This window comes from Chenopodium quinoa, unplaced genomic scaffold (assembly GCF_001683475.1).
Source record: "Chenopodium quinoa cultivar QQ74 unplaced genomic scaffold, ASM168347v1, whole genome shotgun sequence".
NCBI classification, from domain to species: Eukaryota; Viridiplantae; Streptophyta; class Magnoliopsida; order Caryophyllales; family Amaranthaceae; genus Chenopodium; species Chenopodium quinoa.
The window spans coordinates 2,130,378-2,153,120 of record NW_018745174.1 but is presented as its reverse complement, the minus strand read 5'-3'; the positions used below and the strand labels follow the sequence as shown (position 1 = coordinate 2,153,120).

Genomic DNA, 22,743 nt, shown 5'->3' with positions numbered 1-22,743 from the left:
CACACATACTAACTCCTTTAGGCTAAACAAATGAATCTAGTAAAACTGCACCACCGAGTCCAACCCCATCTAACCCATCCATTGAGTAAACTCGCTCATCTCATCTAACTAGAGATGGCAATGGATCGGATTCGGATCGGGTGGAGCTTCACCCGCATCCATCCATTACTTTAATCCCTCCATCCATATCCATCCATCATCCGCTTCACCCATCATCCATATCCGTCCGTCCATCATCCGCGGATGAAACGGGTGGAGCGGATGATTAATGGATAAGTATTAAAATGGAAAAAAAAAACTCACATAAACTCTAAATTCGGTTATTTGTACAATAATTTTTTTTATTTTATTAATTAAAAATGAAACAATAACAATATATGTTTGAAAAATTAATTTGCAACATAAAAAATAAGTAATTTTCTTGCACATTTCATATTTTATTATTAAAATTCTTAAATTAAAAAATCTAATATATGTTAAATGGGTGGGTGGATGGTTAGCTGATGAAAAAAGTATCATCCACATCCGATCCGATCCATCACCCGCTTCATCCGTCACCCGTTTTTCATCCATTTAATTCGGGTTTTCGTCCATATATTTATAACGGGTGGAGCGGATTTGTGGATATCCACCTAATATTGCCATCCCTACATCTAACCCAGCGAAGATTAAAAAATCGAGCATCGAATTCATCGCTGAATCCCTAATTTTGGGGAGAGATTTGTTAATGGTAGAATCAAAGTAAATCGACAAAAAAAAAATAATAATGAGCATAAAATGTAGGGTTTGGTGGCCGAAAGAGATTTCATCTTCTGAATTCCCAAAATCATCAAAAAGTTTGTTGTTATTTGGTTGGTTCATCTCTTGTTCTTCATCTTGTCTTGATGTTGTTGTGGCTTTCGCTTTTCCTGATGATTTTCTCTCTCTTCATTCCTCTGATTCCGCTATTCAGGTTTGTAATACTGCAATTCCCTTGATTTTTGAACTTTTATGTAATATTCATGTATTGTTGTGTTATCGATTAATGGAGTTCATGGTAGCTAATTGTTTTGTTCGTAATTGAATTTTGGACTTTAATTTAGCTAATAATCTTGTGCGTTGTTGAATTTTGAAGTTGATTGTAGCTAATTATATTGTATTGCCGATTATTGGAGTTCATAATAGCTAATAAGCTTGTGCGTTGTCGAATTTGAAGTTCATCATAGCTAATAATCTTGTGCGTTAGCAAGGTTTATAGTTGAGGGTAGCTAATAATCTCGTGTGTAATCGAATTCTGAAGTTTTAGATTGCTGATAATCTTGTGTGTTATCTAATTTGAACTTCTGGGTTGTTAATAATATGTCCATCGTTGAATTAATAATATGATTAATAATTTTTAACTTACTGATTATGATTCCTAATAATCTTACTAACTAGTAGTGATGGTTGTGTGCTAGCACATTGTATGATCCAATGAGAAATATATCTAGGTTGATATTAGGACGTTAGTGTAGTTTGCGATGGGGGTTAGGTATTAAAGAAATCTGAGTCGGTGAGCTTGCTTTGGGAAGCTGAAAGGTGGATGAACTTTGTAACTTGTGCTAATAGTTTGATCCAATTGTCTATAGTTCGATACTACCTCCTTTTCTTAATTTTCACTACACTTACTATTTGCACAAGAATTAAGGAAAGAAGAGACTAACAAAGAAGTCCCAACAATTGGCAAAAGCGTGAAATGAGTCAATTAATGACTAGTAGATCAACAAGTGGGCAAGTTTGTGGGGGTAGAGAAGGGTAAAGTGGTGAAAATCATGTTAAAAATGGAATAAAGTAGAAGTTTATGGAACCAAAAGGAACACAGATGGGGGGAGTGTATTCAATTTAGTTGTTTTTTTTTTTTATTATTTTTTTTTGTGGTGGGGGGGAAGGTAAAATGCTTTGGCCCAGTGACTTATTTGCCGAAATTAGTGTTTAGAGAAATGCAAGGGGCAAAGATGGGTAGAAGAGGGAGCACAAGGTTACTCGTATAACATGTTCAATTTTAATCTCTACCTGAATTTTTGGGGTGTGAGTCCCCTTTGTCTTACCTAGGTTTGCAGAACAAGGGTTGTATATACACTGTGTGAGAACAAGCTGTAGAACGATTAAACATAAATTTATCAGTGAATTATTTAGCTGTCTAGTAATCATATGCTTGAAGTGTCTTGGGAATATTACTGTGCGAGGTTTGTCTGTAGAAACGATTAATGTTAGGTTTAACATAATATTTCATAAGAGGATTACTGTATTACTTTTTTTTTTTTAAAGACTAATTTGTAGTATGTTATAATGTGGGTTTCCGACTCCAAGAGATATCATTTGCTTAAAGAAACTTGAGGAATAATGCTTGTTAAGTCAAGTTATTTCTTCAATCCCAAATTCTTCATTTATGTTTTTGAGTGTCACAGATCTGTTTTTGGTATCACAGAGTTCACTTCACACTTTTTTATAATTATTTTTCTTAATTTCTCTCAATCCCGCTAATCGATCTGTTCAGTGTTCACTCTGACCCAACACTCTATCTTACTTTAACTACTATCCTTAAAATGTATGCCATTTTGGGACAGAAGGAGTATTATCATTTGTGTTAAAACTTGGTCCCTAGTTTTGATGTCGTGCTTGTTTATAGTAATTGTTCAAGATACTTGGATGGCAAACTTTTATATTCATAGGATGGTAATTTCAAGTACTAAGGAGATTTTAAAAGTAAGAGCTGGATATTTGGATCTGATCTAACACAGATGCCATGATTTATACTGGATTGGTGATTGAAGGTTGTGTTAGTGGACTAGTGACAAATATTGTCGATTATCACTCTGGATAAGGTTTATCTATGAATTTGCGTTTTGGATCCATAGCTTCTCTTGCTCTTGTTTCAATTTTCGAAGCTGGGAAGGGTGGGTGCAGATTACTATGGTGGCTATATTGTTTGCACTGCATTCATCCCTGCAACATATTGTTATGTCTGTTACTAATTATTTTCATGTCTACAACAATAACGGGTGAGTAGAATCGTATAACTTATGAGGTTATACCCTTTCCTATGGTGTGTTAGTATTTCTTCAGCTCATAGTTCTCCATTCTATAAATCTTAATGGAATTTATAATAGTTTTGTTGCTGGATATAGTTCAAGTATGCTCGCTAAAGCAATTCTAGTTTTTGGATGAAAATATCAGGAGACAATTCATCATGCAAACGAAGGAATGCCGGTCACATTACAGGAGAAGTCTAGTTTGACTGTTCTGGGTCGCTGTGTGCTGCCAAATGAGAATACAGATCATCTGCACAATTTTAATAAGGTCAACATTGATCACAACCCGCAGTCTGCTAAAGCCTGTTTGCTCAATGGGCAACACACTTCTATTTCAAACTTTAGGAATTCAAGCTGTGGATGTACTGCTTATGACAGCTTATTAAAGCAATACAGACATGCTTCTCTTAGCCACACAACTTGGATCCAGTTTGTGCATGATGCTCGCAGTTATCCTTCCAGTGAGATTTGCTGGATTCCAGCATTGAATCATCTTCATTTGAATGGCGAACTATCACCTCAGGCTGAACTACACGTATGTAAGTCTTTCTTTCTTCTTTTGCTTACTTCATAAGATGGATGCCAATCGTCAGTGCCATTTATTGTCTGCTTTTGAAGTTGTCAGGTTATGATTTATGAAACTCCAAAATATGGCAGTCATCATTTCGCCTTAAACTTTTGTAGTTCCAAACCTACAAAATGTGCGACTAAAAGACCCAAGTGGGTTGATGAACTCTTTTATAAACCTCAGCTCCAAGATTTGGTAAGATTTGTAAACACTTGTTGATAAGACTATGACTAATATTCATAAATTATAACAAGTTAATATTGATTTTGCATTCACCAAAATGCAGAACACAGTGATTCTGGCTATTAATTGCTCTGCTGCTGCATATATGTACTTTTGCAACAATCTAGGACTCGAAAGTCCTCGGAAATTAGTGCTATACATGTAAACTTATCTGGTACTTTTTGTGTTGTTATTCCATCATCTCTATCCCTTGTTTTCTATTATTTTGTTGATCATCTGAATATACTACAGGTTTTTGAACTTTCTCTGGAGGTCCTGGGCAACTGCTGTGGCCACCTTTTCCACGTTTCTCTATATAGTTATTCAGTCATTCAAGAAGCTGGCAGGATGTGCCTCAAATTTCTGGATGTGCAATGGATTAGCAAAAATTTTTAGTAACACATGGAGAAATACACAAGTTCGTTGTCACCAGATTCTGTATTGGCCTATCTTCCTAAATGAAACCGGTCTGAGGTAAGTAATGTTCATAATGCTGGAGTTTTCTTTGATTTGTATGTCATATTTGAGGTTCTGCATGTAGCAAACATATGTATACATTTTTTTTTGATTGAGTGTATGGGGCAAACTAAATTACTTATTTGCTGTATTTGTATCAGTTTTCCAAGAATAATCTTGTAAATCACTTTTTAATGGAATTTGGATTTGGATACTAGAGTTACTTCAGGGACATTAGGATAGAAAGGGTTTTAAAGTGACTGTAACATTGCTGCTGTCAATTTCATAATTCGGACAAAACATGATCTGCTTACTTATTATGGGATTACGGCTTCACAAGTATTATTGATTTTAATGAGTTTGGAAAAGATTTTTTGCCTGTTATGTCTGTGTGGGTCAACATTTTCTCCCCTCCTTTATCTCTTATTTAGATCCATATCATTTAAGCTTACAACTCATTAAGTGTGGCTTGCTACAGGGCCTTTTCAGGTCAGGTCCTGAATGGGACTAGCCAAGGGGTAGGTCATGAAGGGTTATGGGTCCATTGTTTTCCCATGGACCAGCCTGGCCCAGGCTTGACCCAGAACTGTGTTGAGGTGTTCAACCTGTTGACGTGGCCTGGCTTGATCTGGCCCAGTCCATGGCCACCTATTAAGTATTTAAGTCTGTGTTGATGGCACCCCCTTTTCTCTTAGTCCCTGTATTTCAGCAATTATTCTGTGTCATAGACTCATAGGTGGTAGGACTTTAGGAGCCTTGTGAGAGCTTTTAATTAATTGACATATTATGGAAATCTTGATTCTCTTTTTTGATTATCTTTGTGCTCCTAAATATGCAAGGTCTCAAGCATGTGTTGAATATGCGGAGAAAGCTGGATTACGAAAGCATTCCTTTTGGTCTTCTGCAGCCATTGATGTCTTTTTGGGGAACTTGGTTGGATTTACTTTGTTATTACATGCTGAAGCTGTCCTTAAATGGTGTTCAACTTGTGCCATTCACTTCACTGATGATGTGTTACGCACGGGGTGTGTATGGTTGATGGGAGTGCCTGCTGGTTTTAAGCTGAATACAGAGCTTGCAGGAGTTTTGGGTATCATTTCACTTAATGCTATCCAGATCTGGAGTACCCTCTGGTTTTCAGCAGCAGACATATTATCTGGTGTTATTATCAAGGTTGTTGCTTTGTCGGGGATTCTTCTTGGCATGACAATTCCAGTGGCATTGATCACAGATATGATTGCAATAGCTGCATTCCATGTTTACACACTCCATCATTTGATCTCTCTCTTGTATTCACTTCAGATTCAGGCATTGGCAGCTTTATGGCGTCTTTTTAGGTAAACAAATTGATACAGCTATTGTGTAATTTCTTAAAAGTCCTGTCATAACTGTCATAACAGTGTGGGAAATTACAGATAGCAAGGAGGTTTTTGATGTTGAATAGGTTCTAGTTTCTTAATAGTCTTGCTATCCGTAATCTTACACACTCTATTATTATGACGCTGTGGTACATTCGTACATATACCTACTTAATTGTAGCCATAACCCAGTATGAATTCATTCAAATGTGTGCATTCCTCTATTTATAAGATAACTTGTGAAGAGGCTACTAAAGTTCCCGCTGAAATATTATTTTGAGGTGTAGAAATATTAAGGAGCTTTACTGTTGTCCAACATTGTGCATAAAATGTCCTATACTTTTAGAAGTATTGAAAGCTAAAATGATGCGTTAGATAGAATGAATTGGATATTGTTTGAGAAGATTTTTGTATTTGGTATGCCGCTTGGAATTTTGAAAAAAATCAAGGAAATTGTTGCTTGATCAATTGTCTTAGCTGGTTCATAATATGTTTTAATTGTGGTTTATTGGGTTATACAACCAGAGATGCTTGTTTGTATATATGGCGTTTTCATTGATAGATGTAGCTAGTAAAGTTGTTCATAGTTAATGCATCCTAACTGTATTGTATTGAGCATAAATATTATTCCTTAAGTTTGAACAATATGAGTTATATATTGGCTGGTGATTTTTTTTGGGGTTGAACTAAATATTGTTGTAATGTGGTGGTTCTAGTTGCTTATGAGATCTTTTGTCTGGCAGGGGCCGTAAGTGGAATCCTCTTCGTCAAAGGTTAGATAGTTATGAATACAGTGTCGAGCAACATGTTGTTGGATCCCTACTGTTCACTCTACTCTTGCTATTGCTGCCGACTACATCTGTCTTCTATATATTTTTTGCCACCATGAATTTGACAATTATCTTCTCCCTGACAGTAATAGAGATCATCATCTCTATTATTCATGATACACCTTATAGTAAAATCCTTCTCTGGCTGGTAAGGTCAAAGAGATTTCCTTCCGGAATCTGGTTTGAAACTATTCACTGTCAGAGTGCTGCAGATGCCTCCTCGGTGGATGGGATTCTTATTGCTCCATGCAAGGGTATGCCTCAAGAAAAGAATACAAATTTTAGGAAGTCTGTACCTCTACTTTCACTTCTCCGCAGCAATATTTTCACTTTTGGTGAGGCCTTGCTCTGTTCTATGCACTTTCAAGTTTTATAAGAATTACGAGGATAGCTTGATGTGGTCAATTCTTATTATCTTTATTCATTTATGTTTCAATGCTCATATCTTAATAGTTGTTTACCTGAAACTACGTAGAAAATAAATGAACTAGTTGGTAATATACCCCTAGATCATATGCCAATGGATAATTCATCCAAATTTTGCTTGTGATTTCAGGGGCAACCCTCCGAAGGTGGGGCTGCCTTGCCTGATTTTCATCTGGCTGTAATTTTTTAATTATTTCTTCCAATCAACTAGCTAATCTCAGAGTCCCAACTATTGCTGCAATAATCAGCTCTTAGGACTTGCCGTGCCCTTCTTCAAGACTGCTTACGGTATCTTGTAAAAGGAATGACTTCTTAAAGTTGTGGATATAAAAGTAGAATAAGTTGGATGGAAAAGAAGAATCGCTTCGGAAGTATGGGTATATTACCGGTGTTAATATATTGGTATGCTGTGATTGAAGTTACGTAAATTCACTTGATTGTCAGGCCAATGTCTGCGATAATTTTGAGTCTGGCTCTTAGCTTTGATGGTATACTTTTTAGAATTTAGTTATCTATAGGATGATAGGAGTATGGTTCTTTTTACTAAATTAACTTTAAATTTTATAGGGCAAGTGGTCTTCCCTCAATACAAGAACATCTGCTCTGGAGTTCATGGACAAACTCTTCGCTCTGCAATTTCTGGGATCCTCACGGGCAAAAGGTTTGTGATCTGTATCAATCTAAAGTAAATCTTTATTCCTCTTACCTTCGCCCTTTTACTCCATTTTTCCTTTTGTTGTGGTGTTTTGTTCTTTCTTTGGGGGTTGGGTTGTCAACTTGTCATACAGAGACGTAACTCTTACACTAAATATGGTATTTACAGTATTTCAACAAAGCAGTGCACCGAAGTTACTCCAGAAGTTCCTTGGATGTCTATAACTTACAGAGATTATTGGTACATTTGCTACGATGCAGTTCTTGCCCGCATGCAATGAATGTCCTTGTGACAATTCAGCGGCAACTGTAAAGTTGGGGTCATGTCATGGCCCAATGCTGATCAAAGCTAAAGTTGTCTCTGACCAGCAATCTTCCCACCGGAATTCTTTCTGTGCCGATGACATTGGTGCTATAGTTTTGTAGTGTATTGGTAGAAAATTTGTTAAATACGTTCCCAAAGGGATTTTGTAACCTGCAATTTTGTCATAAGCAATGAAAGCAAGATTTCTGAGATTAGCTAGTTGATTGGCATCCACTATTCTGTAGAATCAAATTCAATCTCAACTATAGAGACTCCAATGGTTCCAAACCTTAGCCAAAGTGATCAAGGCAAGTGATTCAAGGATACACATAGTTGAAGAAAAAGTTGACCATGTGAAGTGAATATATTTTCTTTAATCATCAATGATTTTGTTAGAAAAATGTTTTATTTTATTATACTACGAGTAGTAATTATTACAGTATTATGGTATTATACATTTATATTATTATTATTAAATTTATTCCTATATACGAAATTACTAATATATATTTTTAGCCTTGCGTCACAAGTATTTGGATTGTTTTGACCTAGAATTATAATTTTTTTTTTTTTTTTTAAAACCATATTCCGTATTATTTTATTTAATGATAATACTCAGAATATCTGTTTTTAATAAGCTTGGAGTCCAATCCAAGTCCGAACTCTTTCTCTATAAGTTATTTTAAAAATGTTATTTTTAACCTAAAAAATAATAAAATCATGGGACCCACGTAACACTTGTAATATATATAAAAAAAAATAAAAATCCTCCAGGAGTCGGATTCCATTTTGGGGTTTCATATAAATACCCACACATTGCAATCAAAATTTAATTTTCGACTTTTCAAGATTTTCGATTATTTTAACGTCTTATTAGGTATTTTCTACCCCTTTATACTTCTTTTATGTTGATAATTTGAATGATATGCCGGAAAAAAAAAATAAATATAGAACAATTTTGATAATTATTATGGTTATATTTTTGTCCATTATTACTGAATTTATTTCATCTTTTTAAAAGAGATTTACTTGCATAAGAAAAGAAGTTTCTGTGTTTAATATATTGTAATGTCATTCGCTTTATTTATGTTCAACCTTGATCATCAAATCGCTTGATACACAACAGTTTAATCATATAATGTTGTTTGTTTGTTTTTTTTTTACGTCCCCTATTTAATTTAAATTTGCAGTATATGAAATTCATGTTTTGGTTCGTTTTCTTGATCTTCTATTGTTCTTTAGAATTATTGATACGGCTTTAAAATTGATTTGTTGATATAAAATGCTATTCTTATAAACGTAGTATGATTTAGTGAGTTGTCTTTATTAGGGATTGTCTTAGTAAATGATGTTGGAAATAGAAGTGGAAGTAGTACGTGATGGGTTGCAAGGATGAGAGTATTATTGCATGAAGTGAATAACATTCCATTGCATGGCTACTCCTACTGTTATTTATAGTAGGTGTGAGTCGGTTATTTCCACCGACATACTACTATACCTTTGCTCTACATCTTTCTAGGTGACTTAACATTATCTAGGACTTCCCTTTAGGCTAGATTTTTTCTTAAGCCTATTCTAGAATATTGTAAAATAACTAGAAATTACAAGATTTTTCTAGATTAGCTATTAGCTTATTTTTAACAAATGATTCAATGTGTTAGTATCATTGACATGTTGAGTGCTCTGTTCGTTATATATATATATATACACATACATATATATATGTTGATTTTCAAGATTCGAATTTTTCACACGTTTGAAAAAATGTTTGTCTTTATATATTAGAGTTTGGTTTGTTAATTATGTTAATATTGTATATTTGGAAAGTTTATCTTATTAGGAGTTTTAGGCTAATTAGGTTTCTCAATCTATTGTATATATATATGTGTTTTATATCAATACAAAGTGCAAGCCGTTGTAAGCCGTTTTCTCCCCATATTTCTTGAGTTTAACATTATAACATGTCATAGGATTTTATGTCATAGGTAAATCAGGTCTCTCTATGTATATTGTGGCACTTTATTTGTTGTTGTTGAGTGTGGTTGTGCGCACGGTGTGTGGTGCTCTCTGTTGCATGTTTGCGCAAAAATGTAGTTAGCTAATGTTTATTTACATTTTTTGGGTGATCTGATGTTTTTTCTGCTTGTGTTTTTGAATTTACTGCATAACTTATGACTTATTATACTCTTGCTTTGTAGATTGAGAAAAACATAACTTGTTAACAAATCATAAAAAGAAGAGAAAAAATGACTTCACATTTTTGGCAGGTTTGTTTTCTATGACAAATGTTAATCTTACTTTCTCATATGAGTTATAATTAATGTGTTGAGTATACTTATTTTCTTTCCTTTTTTCTGTTCTGTAGCGCGGTAGTGACAGTGATAATGATAGTGATATTGATGTTGATAGTGACTTGAGGATGAGATAAATAGTGGTCTTGATGATGTTATAAAAACTCGATTTGGTCCTTGCTACCCTGATGAATCAGATGACGAAAATCGAGTAGTCATTCCTGCTAAGAATAAGCGTTTCCAGGTGATGTCTGCTACTGTTGAGCAGATAAAGAATGCCATGAAAATCAATGACTGGGTGAGTTTACAAGAGAGATTCGATATGATGAATAAACAGCTTGAGAAATTCATGCGTGTTGAGGAGGCTGGTAGGACTCCCAACATCTATGTAAATGCCCTTGTGTTGTTGGAGGATTTTCTGAGTGAGACTTTGTCGAACAAGGAAGCAATCAAGAAGATGAGCAGCAGCAATGCGAAAGCATTGAATAGAATGAAGCAGAGCCTAAAGAAGAACAATAAGAAATATGAAGATCTGATTAACAAATTCAGAGAGAATCCTGAGGCCGAAGATGTAGGGGATGAGGAGGAGGAGGAATCTGATGATGAGAACGACAACTCTAATCATGGTGATGAATGGCAAGAGAAGTTTTGGAAGAAAAGCGCGAAATTCATGAAAAACCCAAGTGCGATAACATGGGATATTGTTAACAAGAAAGTGAAAGAAATCATTGGTGTGCGTGGTAGGAAGGGAACTGGGAGAATGGAGCTAGTTGAGCGGCTCACCTATTTAAGCAGGGTTGCAAAGACGCCTGCTCAGAAGCTGGAGATCCTTTTCAGTGTTGTATCAGCACAATTTGATGTCAATACTAGTCTTATTGGACACATGCCGATAACTGTGGAAGAAATGTGTGCAGAATATGTTTGTTATACTCGATATTCTCACACAATATCCAAATATTTTGGTGGATGATACAATAGAACCAAAAGAAGATGAAACACAAAAGGGTCCAGACTATATGGGTACCATTCGTTTATGGGGTAATTTGGTAGCCTTCCTTGAGAGGTTAGATGCCGAGTTTTTCAAGATCTTGCAGGGTATTGATCCTTATACGTTTGAATATGTTGAAAGGCTTAAGGACGAGCCTTTGTTTTTGGCACTGGCACAAAATCTCCAAGAGTATTTGGTGAAAACCGGAAATGTAAAAGCAGCAGCAAGCCCAAAAACGTGTTGAGTTTGTGTATTATAAACCCCAAGAAGTTTATTATGCAATGAGGAAATTTGCTCAACAATCAGAAGAACAAATCGATGAAGCTGCAAGTGAGACATCTGATGAGGGTAAGGGCACCCCTTTGTTTGTAGTAACCCCTGAACTCTTGCCTAGAAATCCTAGTTTTCCGGATTGCAGCAGGGCCTTTATGGATAGCTTAGTTGCTCTCATTTACCAATTTGGAGATGAGCGGACTAAGGCTCGTGCAATGCTGTGTGATATATACCACCATGCCCTTATGGATAATTTTTCGATTGCTCGTGACTTGTTGCTGATGGGTCACTTACAAGACACAATTCAACATATGGATATTGTTATGGGTTCAGCCCAATTGGTGGTAAAATGTTTTTTGTATTTGGCTCTTTTTACTTGGTCAATTTTTATTACATTTTTACTAGTTAGTAGTAAGTCCTTTTGGGCTTATTTTTTTTTGGTGGCTTTCTTAGAAAGCTTTGGGGTAAAAAATGTTTGTGAGATTAGGGCAGCAGCCAAGTGAAGTGATGAGAGGATTCATTCACAAAAATTAGAACACACAAAAGAGAGAAATAGAGAGAGTTTCATTCTCGGTTTTTCTGGACAGCCTTTACAGATCTGGCTGTTGCCGGAAATTCAACCGTTGGATCATCCTCAAATTTTGACAGCTTGTTCCTGACATCAAGGGCTTCATTTTGGACGGTGGAGATCGTCGTTTGAGCTCTGTTTTGGTCATAATCGTCCTTGGACAGAAGTGCTGTTTTTGGGTGATTTCTACTCCTCCTGTTCTCTATTTTTCATCTCTTGTTGTTTGTTGTTGTTGGTGGGTGTATAAACCTTTTGTAGACTGATTTGGGTTTATTTTACCCTCAATTATCAATAAGAGAAGTTAGGGTGGACTCCTTAACGGTCCCGTGGTTTTTTATCCTTCACATCGAAGGGGTTTTCCACGTAAAAGTCTAGTGTGTTGATTATTATCTTTTCTTCCTAGTATTGTTGGTGCTATTGCTATTTTGCTACTGTATTATTGCTGATATTGTGTGTGGTTATTTAGTTGTGAAATAATTTGGGTTGATTTGTTTGAATTATTGGTTGATTGTCTTGAGTTGGTGATTTTGTGAGAGTCGTAGTGACCTCTTCCGATCCCTACAACTTGGTATCAGAGCCGTGGTTAATATAATCACATTATGGAGTCGAGTAGTAGTAGCTCGATGGTTAAATTGACATCAACTAATTATTCAATTTGGAGACCTATGATGGAAGACTTGTTATATTGCAAGGACTTGTTTGACCCTATTGAATCTGTCACTGATAAAGATGGAAATGTTTCTAAACCAACTAAACCGGATAAAATGGAAGTTAAAGATTGGGAAAAGTTGAAAAGGAAGACTTTGGGGACAATTAGGCAATGGGTTGATATTAGCATATTCAACCATGTGTCACAAGAGTCCGACCCTTATGAGTTGTGGAAGAAGTTAGAAGGTCTTTATGAAAGGAAGACCGCCCATAATAAAGCTTCATTGATTAAAAGACTTGTTAATTTGAAATTGAAAAATGGAAAGTCTGTTTCTGAGCATCTTAATGATTTTCAGGATATTATTAACAAGTTGACTACTATGAAAGTTACTCTTGATGATGAGCTGCAGACTTTGTTTTTGTTGAGTTCTTTGCCAGATAGTTGGGAGACCTTGGTTGTGACTATTAGTAACTCTGCTCCAGATGGTGTGTTATCTTTGGATGTGATCAAAGATAGCATGTTTAATGAAGAAATCAGAAGAAAGGAGATGGGAGTTGATAATTCACATGCTCTTGTTGTTGAGAATAGAGGAAGAGGCAAGAGTAAGGGTCCCAAAGGTCGTGATAACTCAAGGAGTAGGTCCAAATCCAATGATGGAAGAAATGTGAATACCAGCCACTACTGCAAGAAGCCTGGTCATATCAAGAAGTATTGTTTCCGTTTGAAAAAGGAACAGAGAAAGAAGAATGATTCACAAAAAGAGGGAGATGATAAAAACACTGCAGCAACAGCTTCCAAAAGTGATGATGAGGTCACTTTGATTTGTGCAACTAGTGAGTGTCATCATGTTGACAGTTCAGACACAGAGTGATTAGTAGATACAGGGGCTTCATACCATTGTGTTCCCAAGAGAGAGTACTTCATGAACTACAAGTCTGGTGATCTTGGTAGTGTGAAGATGGGAAATCAGAGCTCAGCAAGCATTGTTGGGCTAGGTGATATTCGTGTGAAGACAAGTGTTGGGTGCGTGCTTACATTGAAGAATGTGCGCCATATTCCTGATCTACGCCTTAATTTGTTGTCTGCTAATGTTCTTGATTTAGAGGGTTTCCGACATACCTTTGGTGATGGTAAGTGGAAGTTGTCTAAGGGTTCGATGACAGTCGCTCGGGGTGAGTTGTGTTGCTCTTTGTACAAGACATATTTGAGTGTATGTTCTGGTGAGATTAATGCAGTGGAAGAGAAGAATTCTCCTAATTTGTGGCATCGAAGATTGGGACATATGAGTGACAAGGGATTAAAACTTTTAGCAGGTAAAACATTGATTCCTGTTGATAAAACTGTTTCTCTTGACCCTTATGATCATTGTTTGGCAGGAAAGCAGCATAGAGCTTTCTTTTCCAGGAAGTCTACTAGAAAGCAAGCCAAGTTGGAGTTAGTACACTCCGATGTTTGTGGTCCCATTGAAGTTGAATCTCTTGGTGGCAATAGATATTTTGTCACTTTCATCGATGATGCTACTCGAAGAACTTGGGTGTATATGTTGAAGACAAAATGCCAAGTGTTCGAGGTCTTCCAAAAATTTCATTCCATGGTAGAAAGGGAGACAGAAAGAAAGTTGAAGCGTCTTCGAACTGACAATGGTGGTGAGTATACTTCAAAAGAGTTCAAGTATTACTGCTCACAGTATGGCATAAGACATGAGAAGACAGAGCCCAGTACACCACAACACAATGGAGTTGCAGAAAGGATGAACAGAACCATTGTGGAGAAAGTGAGATGTATGCTTAGAATGTCTGATCTTCCTAAGACATTCTGGGCTGAAGCAGTTCAGTGTGCCGTTTATTTGATCAATCGTTCTCCATCAGTTCCTCTTGGTTTTGACATTCCTGATAGAGCATGGAAGGGGTGTGATCCTTCATATTCACACTTGAGAATCTTTGGATGCAAGGCATTCATGCATGTGCCGAAAGATCAGAGATCGAAGCTTGATTCCAAGACTAATCCATGTGTTTTTGTTGGCTATGGTGATGAAGAGTATGGTTTCAGACTATATGATCCTGAAAAAAAGAAGGTTGTGAGAAGTAGAGATGTAGTATTCTTTGAGCATGAGAAGGGTGCAGTTCTTCTGAGTACAAGGTATTCTTCTACTTCAGAATTGTCTTTTGATACTACTGATGGTGTTTCTTTTCCTACACCTGTAAATCAGCCTGCAAATGAGAATGTTGAGGAGAATCATGAAGATGTTGGTGAGGTACAACCTGATGGTGATGTACCAGTTCATCATGATGATGATGGCATTCATGATGAGGATGATGGTGTTGATCGTGATGAGTCTTCATCAAATGAGGAAGAAGTACATGAAGAGGTTCATGAGCAGGGGGAGCAACCTACCCCTCAAGTTGTGGATACACATGTTCGAAGGTCAACCAGAGAGCACAAACCTTCAACAAGGTATCCAAGCTCAGAGTTCATTCTACTCACCGAGGATGGAGAACCAGAAAATTATCAAGAAGTGTTGTCTCTTGAAGAGAAAGATCTGTGGCTCGATGCAATGAAGGAAGAAATGGATTCCTTACAGAAGAATGAAACTTATGAGTTAGTGGAGCCTCCCAAGGGCAAGAAAGTCTTGAAAAACAGATGGGTTTTCAAGAACAAGAAAGATGGTGAGAAGATTGTGAAGAGGAAAGCCAGATTGGTGGTCAAGGGATGTAACCAGAAAAAGGGCATTGACTTTGATGAGATCTTCTCTCCAGTTGTCAAAATGACTTCTATCAGAACTGTGCTAGGATTAGCTGCAAGTCTTGATCTTGAATTAGAGCAGCTTGATGTTAAGACTGCCTTTTTACATGGTGACTTGCATGAAGAAATCTACATGGAGCAACCTGAAGGATTTGAGGAAAAGGTGAAAAAAAATCTTGTTTGTAAGTTGAAAAAGAGTCTTTATGGGCTTAAACAGGCACCAAGGCAGTGGTACCGAAAATTTGATTCGTTTATGACAAGTAATGGTTATAAGAGGACTTCTGCAGATCCTTGTGTGTACTTTAAGAGGTTCCCTGGTGGCAAGTTCATTATCCTTCTTTTGTATGTAGATGATATGCTGATAGTTGGACAAGATTCAGAGATGATTAGCAACTTGAAGAAAAACTTGTCCAAGTCATTTGACATGAAAGACTTGGGTCCTGCAAAGCAAATCTTAGGCATGGAGATTGCTCGTGATAGGAAAGCGGGAATGTTATGGTTATCACAAGAAAAGTATATTGAACGGGTTCTTGAAAGGTTCAATATGAAGCATGCCAAGCCTGTTAGTACACCACTTGCAACACATTTCAAGCTAAGCAAGAAAGCTTGTCCTGCAACAGAGAAGGAGAAAGCAAGTATGTCTTCTATTCCATATTCTTCTGCTGTTGGTTCTTTGATGTATGCCATGGTTTGTACTAGGCCAGATATTGCACATTCTGTTGGATTAGTGAGTAGATACTTATCCAATCCGGGTAAGGCTCATTGGGAAGCAGTGAAGTGGATCTTCAGATACTTGCGAGGCACTTCCAAGTTAAGTTTGTGTTATGGAAGTGGCAAACCTTTACTTGAAGGATATACAGATGCAGACATGGCAGGTGATCTTGATAATAGAAAGTCTACCTCAGGTTATGTGTTTACTTTTTCAGGGGGAGCCATCTCATGGCAATCCAAGCTACAAAAATGCGTAGCATTATCAACAACTGAGGCAGAGTATATTGCAGCTGTGGAAGCAGGCAAAGAGATGCTATGGCTTAAAAGGTTCCTTCGAGAGTTGGGTTTGAAGCAAGGAGAATATGTAGTGCTTTGTGATTCTCGTACTAAGCATATTGATGTTCGATATCATTGGTTACGAGATGTGATTGAAGAAAGGCTTTTGAAACTGAAGAAAGTCCACACCGATAAGAATGGTGCAGATATGTTGACTAAGATGGTTCCCGGAAGCAAGCTTGATGTTTGTAACAAGCTTGTGGGAATGAGCTTCAAGTGATGCTTGAAGCGTGTTGGTCTTCCCCGTGTTGGGCTGGAGGGGGAGATTGTTATGGGTTCAGCCCAATTGGTGGTAAAATGTTTTTTGTATTTGGCTCTTTTTACTTGGTCAATTTTTATTACATTTTTACTAGTTAGTAGTAAGTCCTTTTGGTCTTATTTTTTTTTGGTGGCTTTCTTAGAAAGCTTTGGGGTAAAAAATGTTTGTGAGATTAGGGCAGCAGCCAAGTGAAGTGATGAGAGGATTCATTCACAAAAATTAGAACACACAAAAGAGAGAAATAGAGAGAGTTTCATTCTCGGTTTTTCTGGACAGCCTTTACAGATCTGGCTGTTGCCGGAAATTCAACCGTTGGATCATCCTCAAATTTTGACAGCTTGTTCCTGACATCAAGGGCTTCATTTTGGACGGTGGAGATCGTCGTTTGAGCTCTGTTTTGGTCATAATCGTCCTTGGACAGAAGTGCTGTTTTTGGGTGATTTCTACTCCTCCTGTTCTCTATTTTTCATCTCTTGTTGTTTGTTGTTGTTGGTGGGTGTATAAACCTTTTGTAGACTGATTTGGGTTTATTTTACCCTCAATTATCAATAAGAGAAGTTAGGGTGGACTCCTTAACGGTCCCGTGGTTTTTTATCCTTCACATCGAAGGGGTTTTCCACGTAAAAGTCTAGTGTGTTGATTATTATCTTTTCTTCCTAGTATTGTTGGTGCTATTGCTATTTTGCTACTGCATTATTGCTGATATTGTGTGTGGTTATTTAGTTGTGAAATAATTTGGGTTGATTTGTTTGAATTATTGGTTGATTGTCTTGAGTTGGTGATTTTGTGAGAGTCGTAGTGACCTCTTCTGATCCCTACAGATATTTCAACACAGATATTGTTCAATAGAGCTATGGCTCAGCTTGGGCTCAGCGCTTTTAGGGATGGTCATATTGCTGAAGGACACAGTTGCCTTTCTGAATTATATTCAACTGGAAGAGTGAGAGAGCCAGTGGCGGAGCCAGGATTTTCAACTTGGGGGGACAAAATGCTTAACTTACGAAAAACTTAACAAAAAAAAAAAAACAAAAAAAAAACTCACACACAAATTGGTTAATACTTAATATTAAAATTTCAAAATACAAATATATACTTAGTCATACAATTCAAAATGATGAAAAAAATTACATAAACATTACATTAAAATTACAAGTTCATTCTTCGAGTCTTCATACTTTGAAATCGATCAATAATCTTTTCGTCGGAAACTCGTAAGAAGACATCCTTCTCAATAAAAGTGACCAAACAATCATTCATAAGTTGATCACCCATGCTATTTCGCAACTTGTTTTTGACACATGTCATTGCAGAAAACACTCTTTCAACACTTGCCGTGGCAACGGGAAGAATCAACATCAACTTGATAAGCAAATGAATAAGAGGAAAAGTCTTATGCTTATTGGTTTTAACAAGCATCATAGAAAGAGAATTAAGGTCATTTAAACCTTGAAATCTTTCATCATTTAGCATATTCTCCATGAATACATCAAGTTGATATTCAAGAGCCATCAAATCAAAGCTTGAAAATTCTTCGGGATAAAAAGAGGCAAGTTTAAGTACCTTATCTTTATCAAAGGATGAGAAGTTATCTTTAGGACTTAAACAAGCCATACATAATAGTAACTCCATATTCCTCTCATTAAATCGTTCATCAAGTTCTTGAAGATGCAAATCAATTAGTCTTAATCCATAGTGGGAATAACAACACCATGTTTAGTGCAAAATGAAGTTACCTTGTTTAAGAGAGTATCCCATCCTCGCTCCCTCATTTTTTGCAACACCGTTTTTGTATAAGTGACAAGTTCCATGGCATTTACAATATCTTGCTCCTTTCTTTGCAAAGCAACACACAAATCATTAGTGTATCCAAAAATAGTCAACATCAAGTGAGCAACAAAAATAAAGTCAAATGACTCTAATTGTCCTAAAACAATTTGAGCTTTGAACTTATCTTCCGATGCACCATGCTTCCCAATTTGTACAAGCACCTTAATAATTGTAGGAAATAAGAGGATGGCATTTAAAAGTGACTTGTAATGAGAACTCCAACGAGTATCCCCGGGCCTACTCAAACCAAGTTCTTGATTTAAACCCGATCCACTCACAATATCCCCAACATCCAAGGCTCGAGCAACTTCTTGAGCTTGATCTTGACGAATCATTTCTCTTCTCTTGCAAGAAACTCCAACCACATTCAACAAATTTCCAAGTATTTCGTTCATTTGCGGGGTAATCCATAATGTTTTTGGTTGGCAAGGTTTTTTAAGAATATAACCCCTCCTAACAGCATTTCGTTCATTTGCGGGGTAATCCATAATGTTTATTCTTTTTCCCGGATCATGAGGAAGAAGTTCAACATCATACACCAAATCTTCCTCTAATGGTACATTACTATTACTTGAACCACCCATTTCCATACTATTTTCTTGACTTTGAGGGGAGCTAAATGAAGGTGAGTTATTGGACTCATTTTCATTGGACTCATTTTCATTGAGTTTCGTTCTTTTAAACAAGAATTGTCGAAGATCGGGTTGTTTAGTTGCCTTTGATTTGTTTGAATTTGGTGAATCGTTTGACATTTCCTAATTAAATCGAAAATTATATATCAATTTCCACAAGACCACAATCCACATCATTACATAATAACAAAACCTAAGAGGCTAAGATTTTAAATTTCTAATTCAACTACACATTTCAATAATTTACAATAATTAATAAATTTAAATTCACATTTCACAAAAACAACCAAAAACTCTAACAGGGGAAACAATCAAACAAATATAAATCAATAATCATTTATCAATTCAAATTATTCAATAATCAATACCCACAAGGCCACAAATGACAAATTCACAATAAAAATATAAACAATTAAACATTTAAACAAGTAATAAAAATATGAAATTCAGAATTTCAGATTTACTGTAAATTTAAACAATTAAACATTTAAACAACAAAACAAGTAATCAATTATTCAATTAATCATACATTCATTGATTCATACCTCCATTGAAATGCATATGACGAACAGACGAAGTGTCGAAGTCACGCTGTCACGAAGACACGAAGTCACGATTCACGAAGGACGAAGGCTCAAGGGCTGAAGGGCGGCTGTTGAACCTCGTCACTGCTGCGAACTGCCGGCGAACGGTGGACGGCGTCACGGCGAGCCGGCTAGGCGATTGACGAACAGACGAAGTCACGAACACACGAAGGACGAAGGCTCAAGGGCGGCTGTTGAACCTCGTCACTGCTGCGAACTGCCGGCGAACGGTGGACGGCGTCACGGCGAGCCGGCTAGCCGACAGGCGAGGGCGAATCGAAGAGAGAGAAATTGAAAATTGAAAAACTTAGGGTTTGGCTTTGGCTGGCTGGAAAATGTCGCAACGCAACAGAGCATGTAATGTAAATCTGTAATTGCATTTTTTTTTTTTATTTTTTTTTTTTTAAATTTTTTTTTTTTTTTAATTTTTTTTTTTGAAAATGGGGGGACAAGTGTCCCCACTCGTCCCCTTCTAGCTCCGCCCCTGGAGAGAGCTTCTTGCACAAGGATTATCTCAAAGCCGGTATTATGAGAAGACTCCAGAGCAGGTATGATTGATTTAATATTTTTACATGTGCAACACTGCTACTGCTTTCTGTAATTCCTATGTTCACAGATGTCGTCGTGATCTTTTTATTGCAATATTTAGCTATATTTTGGAGGATATGTAACTAGAGTTCTTCAGTGTTTAGTGTCTTCCTCTATGATATAGGATTAATTTGTTTGTTGTATTTTATCACCATTTTCATTGCATATACATATCTAGTTTGATGCCTGGTTGCCTGGATTTGTCAAATTGAAATTTGGTTTAGGTGTTGAGCTAGTTTTAGACAAGAGGGGTCATTTGACTATACTTGGCTGTTTAGAGACCCTTATAATGCTAGAATGTTGGTTAAAAAGTTGACCATCTTCATAAGAGATGGCTCGGGGTTAGTTAAATTATTAATTGTATCTGCTGAGTGATAACATTGCTCGAGCTTTTGGTTGTCTTAAGTGCCCAAGTGGTTCATTGTCTGGCGGTGTCTGATTATAATTACAGAAGAAAGCAATCACCTATGACTTTTCAGATCATGCTACTGGAATGTGGCAAAAGGCCACTCTTTTAGCATGCTTTTAGTGGGTCAGTGAATTGTGGAATTTAGAGAAGAATCAGTAAGTGGATTTTTCTAGTTTGGAGTTTGTTCAACAGATGTTAGTATAGAAAGCAAGTGCTTTATTTTGAAATATATGGGAGGAAGAAAATCCATAAAAATCCAGTACTATTTAATTCTTCTATTACTGATTGAGGTTCGAGGTTTTGTATGTCAATCTGAGTTATTTTAGTAGATTAGAACTTTGCTCTTAGAATGATTTCCTGTATTACACTTCGTGCTTTTCTTATATGTAATGGAAGCGTTGTTTGCATAAGAGTAAAAATTATAGAGAACGTGGATATCATCATACTGCCAAATTGCCAATATAGTGTGCAGAACTGTCAAGTTCATTCTGCATTTGGCTGAAAATATATGTGCTGTAGTGATGATTGAACATCCGGGAGACTTATCTATGCTTTAATGAAACAAGGGAGATATCTATTAACCTCGGTGTCTTTTATGAACCTCTCTTTCTCGTTCTTGAGAATGCTATATAATATCACAACACTCGGTCAATTTTTATGCATATTACTTGTCTATCTTGATGCATATTACTAGTACGGAGTATTTCTTTACTTGATTATGAATCTTAATTTTTTTTTTTGAACTTGAAACAGGAAATGAAAGAAAGAAGACAACAGATGCCATATCACATGCACATCAATTTGGAACTCTTGGAAGCAGTTCATCTGACCTGTGCTATGCTGCTGGAGGTCCCCAATATGGCTGCGAACACCTTTAAGTCTCAGCACAGGGTCATAAGCAAGACTTTCCGTAAATTGCTTGAAGCTAGCGAGAGACAAACATTATGTGGCCCACCTGAAAGTGTGCGGGATCATGCTATGGCTGCTACTAGAGCTCTTAATCAGGGCGATTTTCAAAAAGCCTTTGATGTCATAACATCACTGACCATATGGAAGCTCCTGAGAAACAAAGAGACTGTTTTCGAAATGCTGAAATTTGAGATGAAGCAAGCTGCCTTAAGGACTTATCTATGCAGTTACTGTGCTGCTTACTGCAGTTCTCTTAGCCTTGGTCGGCTGTCTAAGATGTTTGACCTCTCAGAGGCTCAGATTTACAGCACTGTGAGCAAGATGATGGTTTCTGAAGAGTTGCACGCTTCATGGGACCAGCCAACCCGGTGCATCATCTTCCATCAGGTTGAGCACACTAGTGTGCAGGATATAGCTTTCCGTTTGATCGAGGAGGTGTCTCATTATCTCTCCAATAATGAGCGAGCTATGGAGGTCAAGTTGGGTGGTGGTACTTTGGATGGTTTGTCTCTCAGGAGGAAAGAAGGATCAGATTATACTGAGGTTGCCGCAGCAGGCAGTGAAAGTAGGTTGCTAGATAATGCATATTCCAAAAGGAGGTCAGTTGGCCGTTTGGTATATGGTGGAAAGACATCAACTACTGGACAGTTTAATAAAAGCGGAGCAAGCTCTTCTTCCATGCCGGGATTTCAAACAGATTCATCTTCAGCTCAGATGGTTATGCTTAACCACAGGGTTTGTTGATTTTATCATGCTTTCAGCTTTCAAAAACTAAGTTCCTTTCCTCTGTTTGTTTGTTTTTTTTTGGTTGGGTTCATATTGAAATGTCCTCACTGAATACATTTGCATCTTTTGCACTCTTCGTAAGGTTTTTAGTTTTGAAACACGTAATTACTTTTACACAAAGAAAGTACGAATTTATGTGTTCGTAGTTTTTGGTTGTTTACAATGATTTTTGTACTTAGCTATTGCTTGTGTTCCACACTATGATTTTCAGTACATATCAGCTCTCAACTTCTCAACCCTTCGTCGTTGACCTGAAAATAGCTAGGCCGACTTCAATCCTTTGATCTTCTGCCTAGATTTATGACTGCTACTAATTTTGGCCA

General features: G+C 36.8%; 1 protein-coding gene and 1 pseudogene across 1 annotated transcript; both read left to right on the top strand.

Annotated features, from left to right (window-relative positions):
- Positions 1–624: 624 nt before the first annotated feature.
- On the top strand, positions 625–8,087 carry LOC110710534. The gene is made up of 9 exons (XM_021888857.1): positions 625–952; positions 3,196–3,585; positions 3,676–3,813; positions 3,905–4,002; positions 4,093–4,314; positions 5,136–5,633; positions 6,398–6,819; positions 7,478–7,571; positions 7,734–8,087. Exons 1-9 carry the CDS (start codon positions 767–769, stop codon positions 7,843–7,845), a joined length of 2,160 nt encoding a protein of 719 aa, XP_021744549.1. The 5' UTR covers positions 625–766; the 3' UTR covers positions 7,846–8,087.
- A 2,027-nt stretch (positions 8,088–10,114) lies between these two features.
- Positions 10,115–22,735, top strand: LOC110710503 (annotated as a pseudogene).
- Positions 22,736–22,743: the final 8 nt, after the last annotated feature.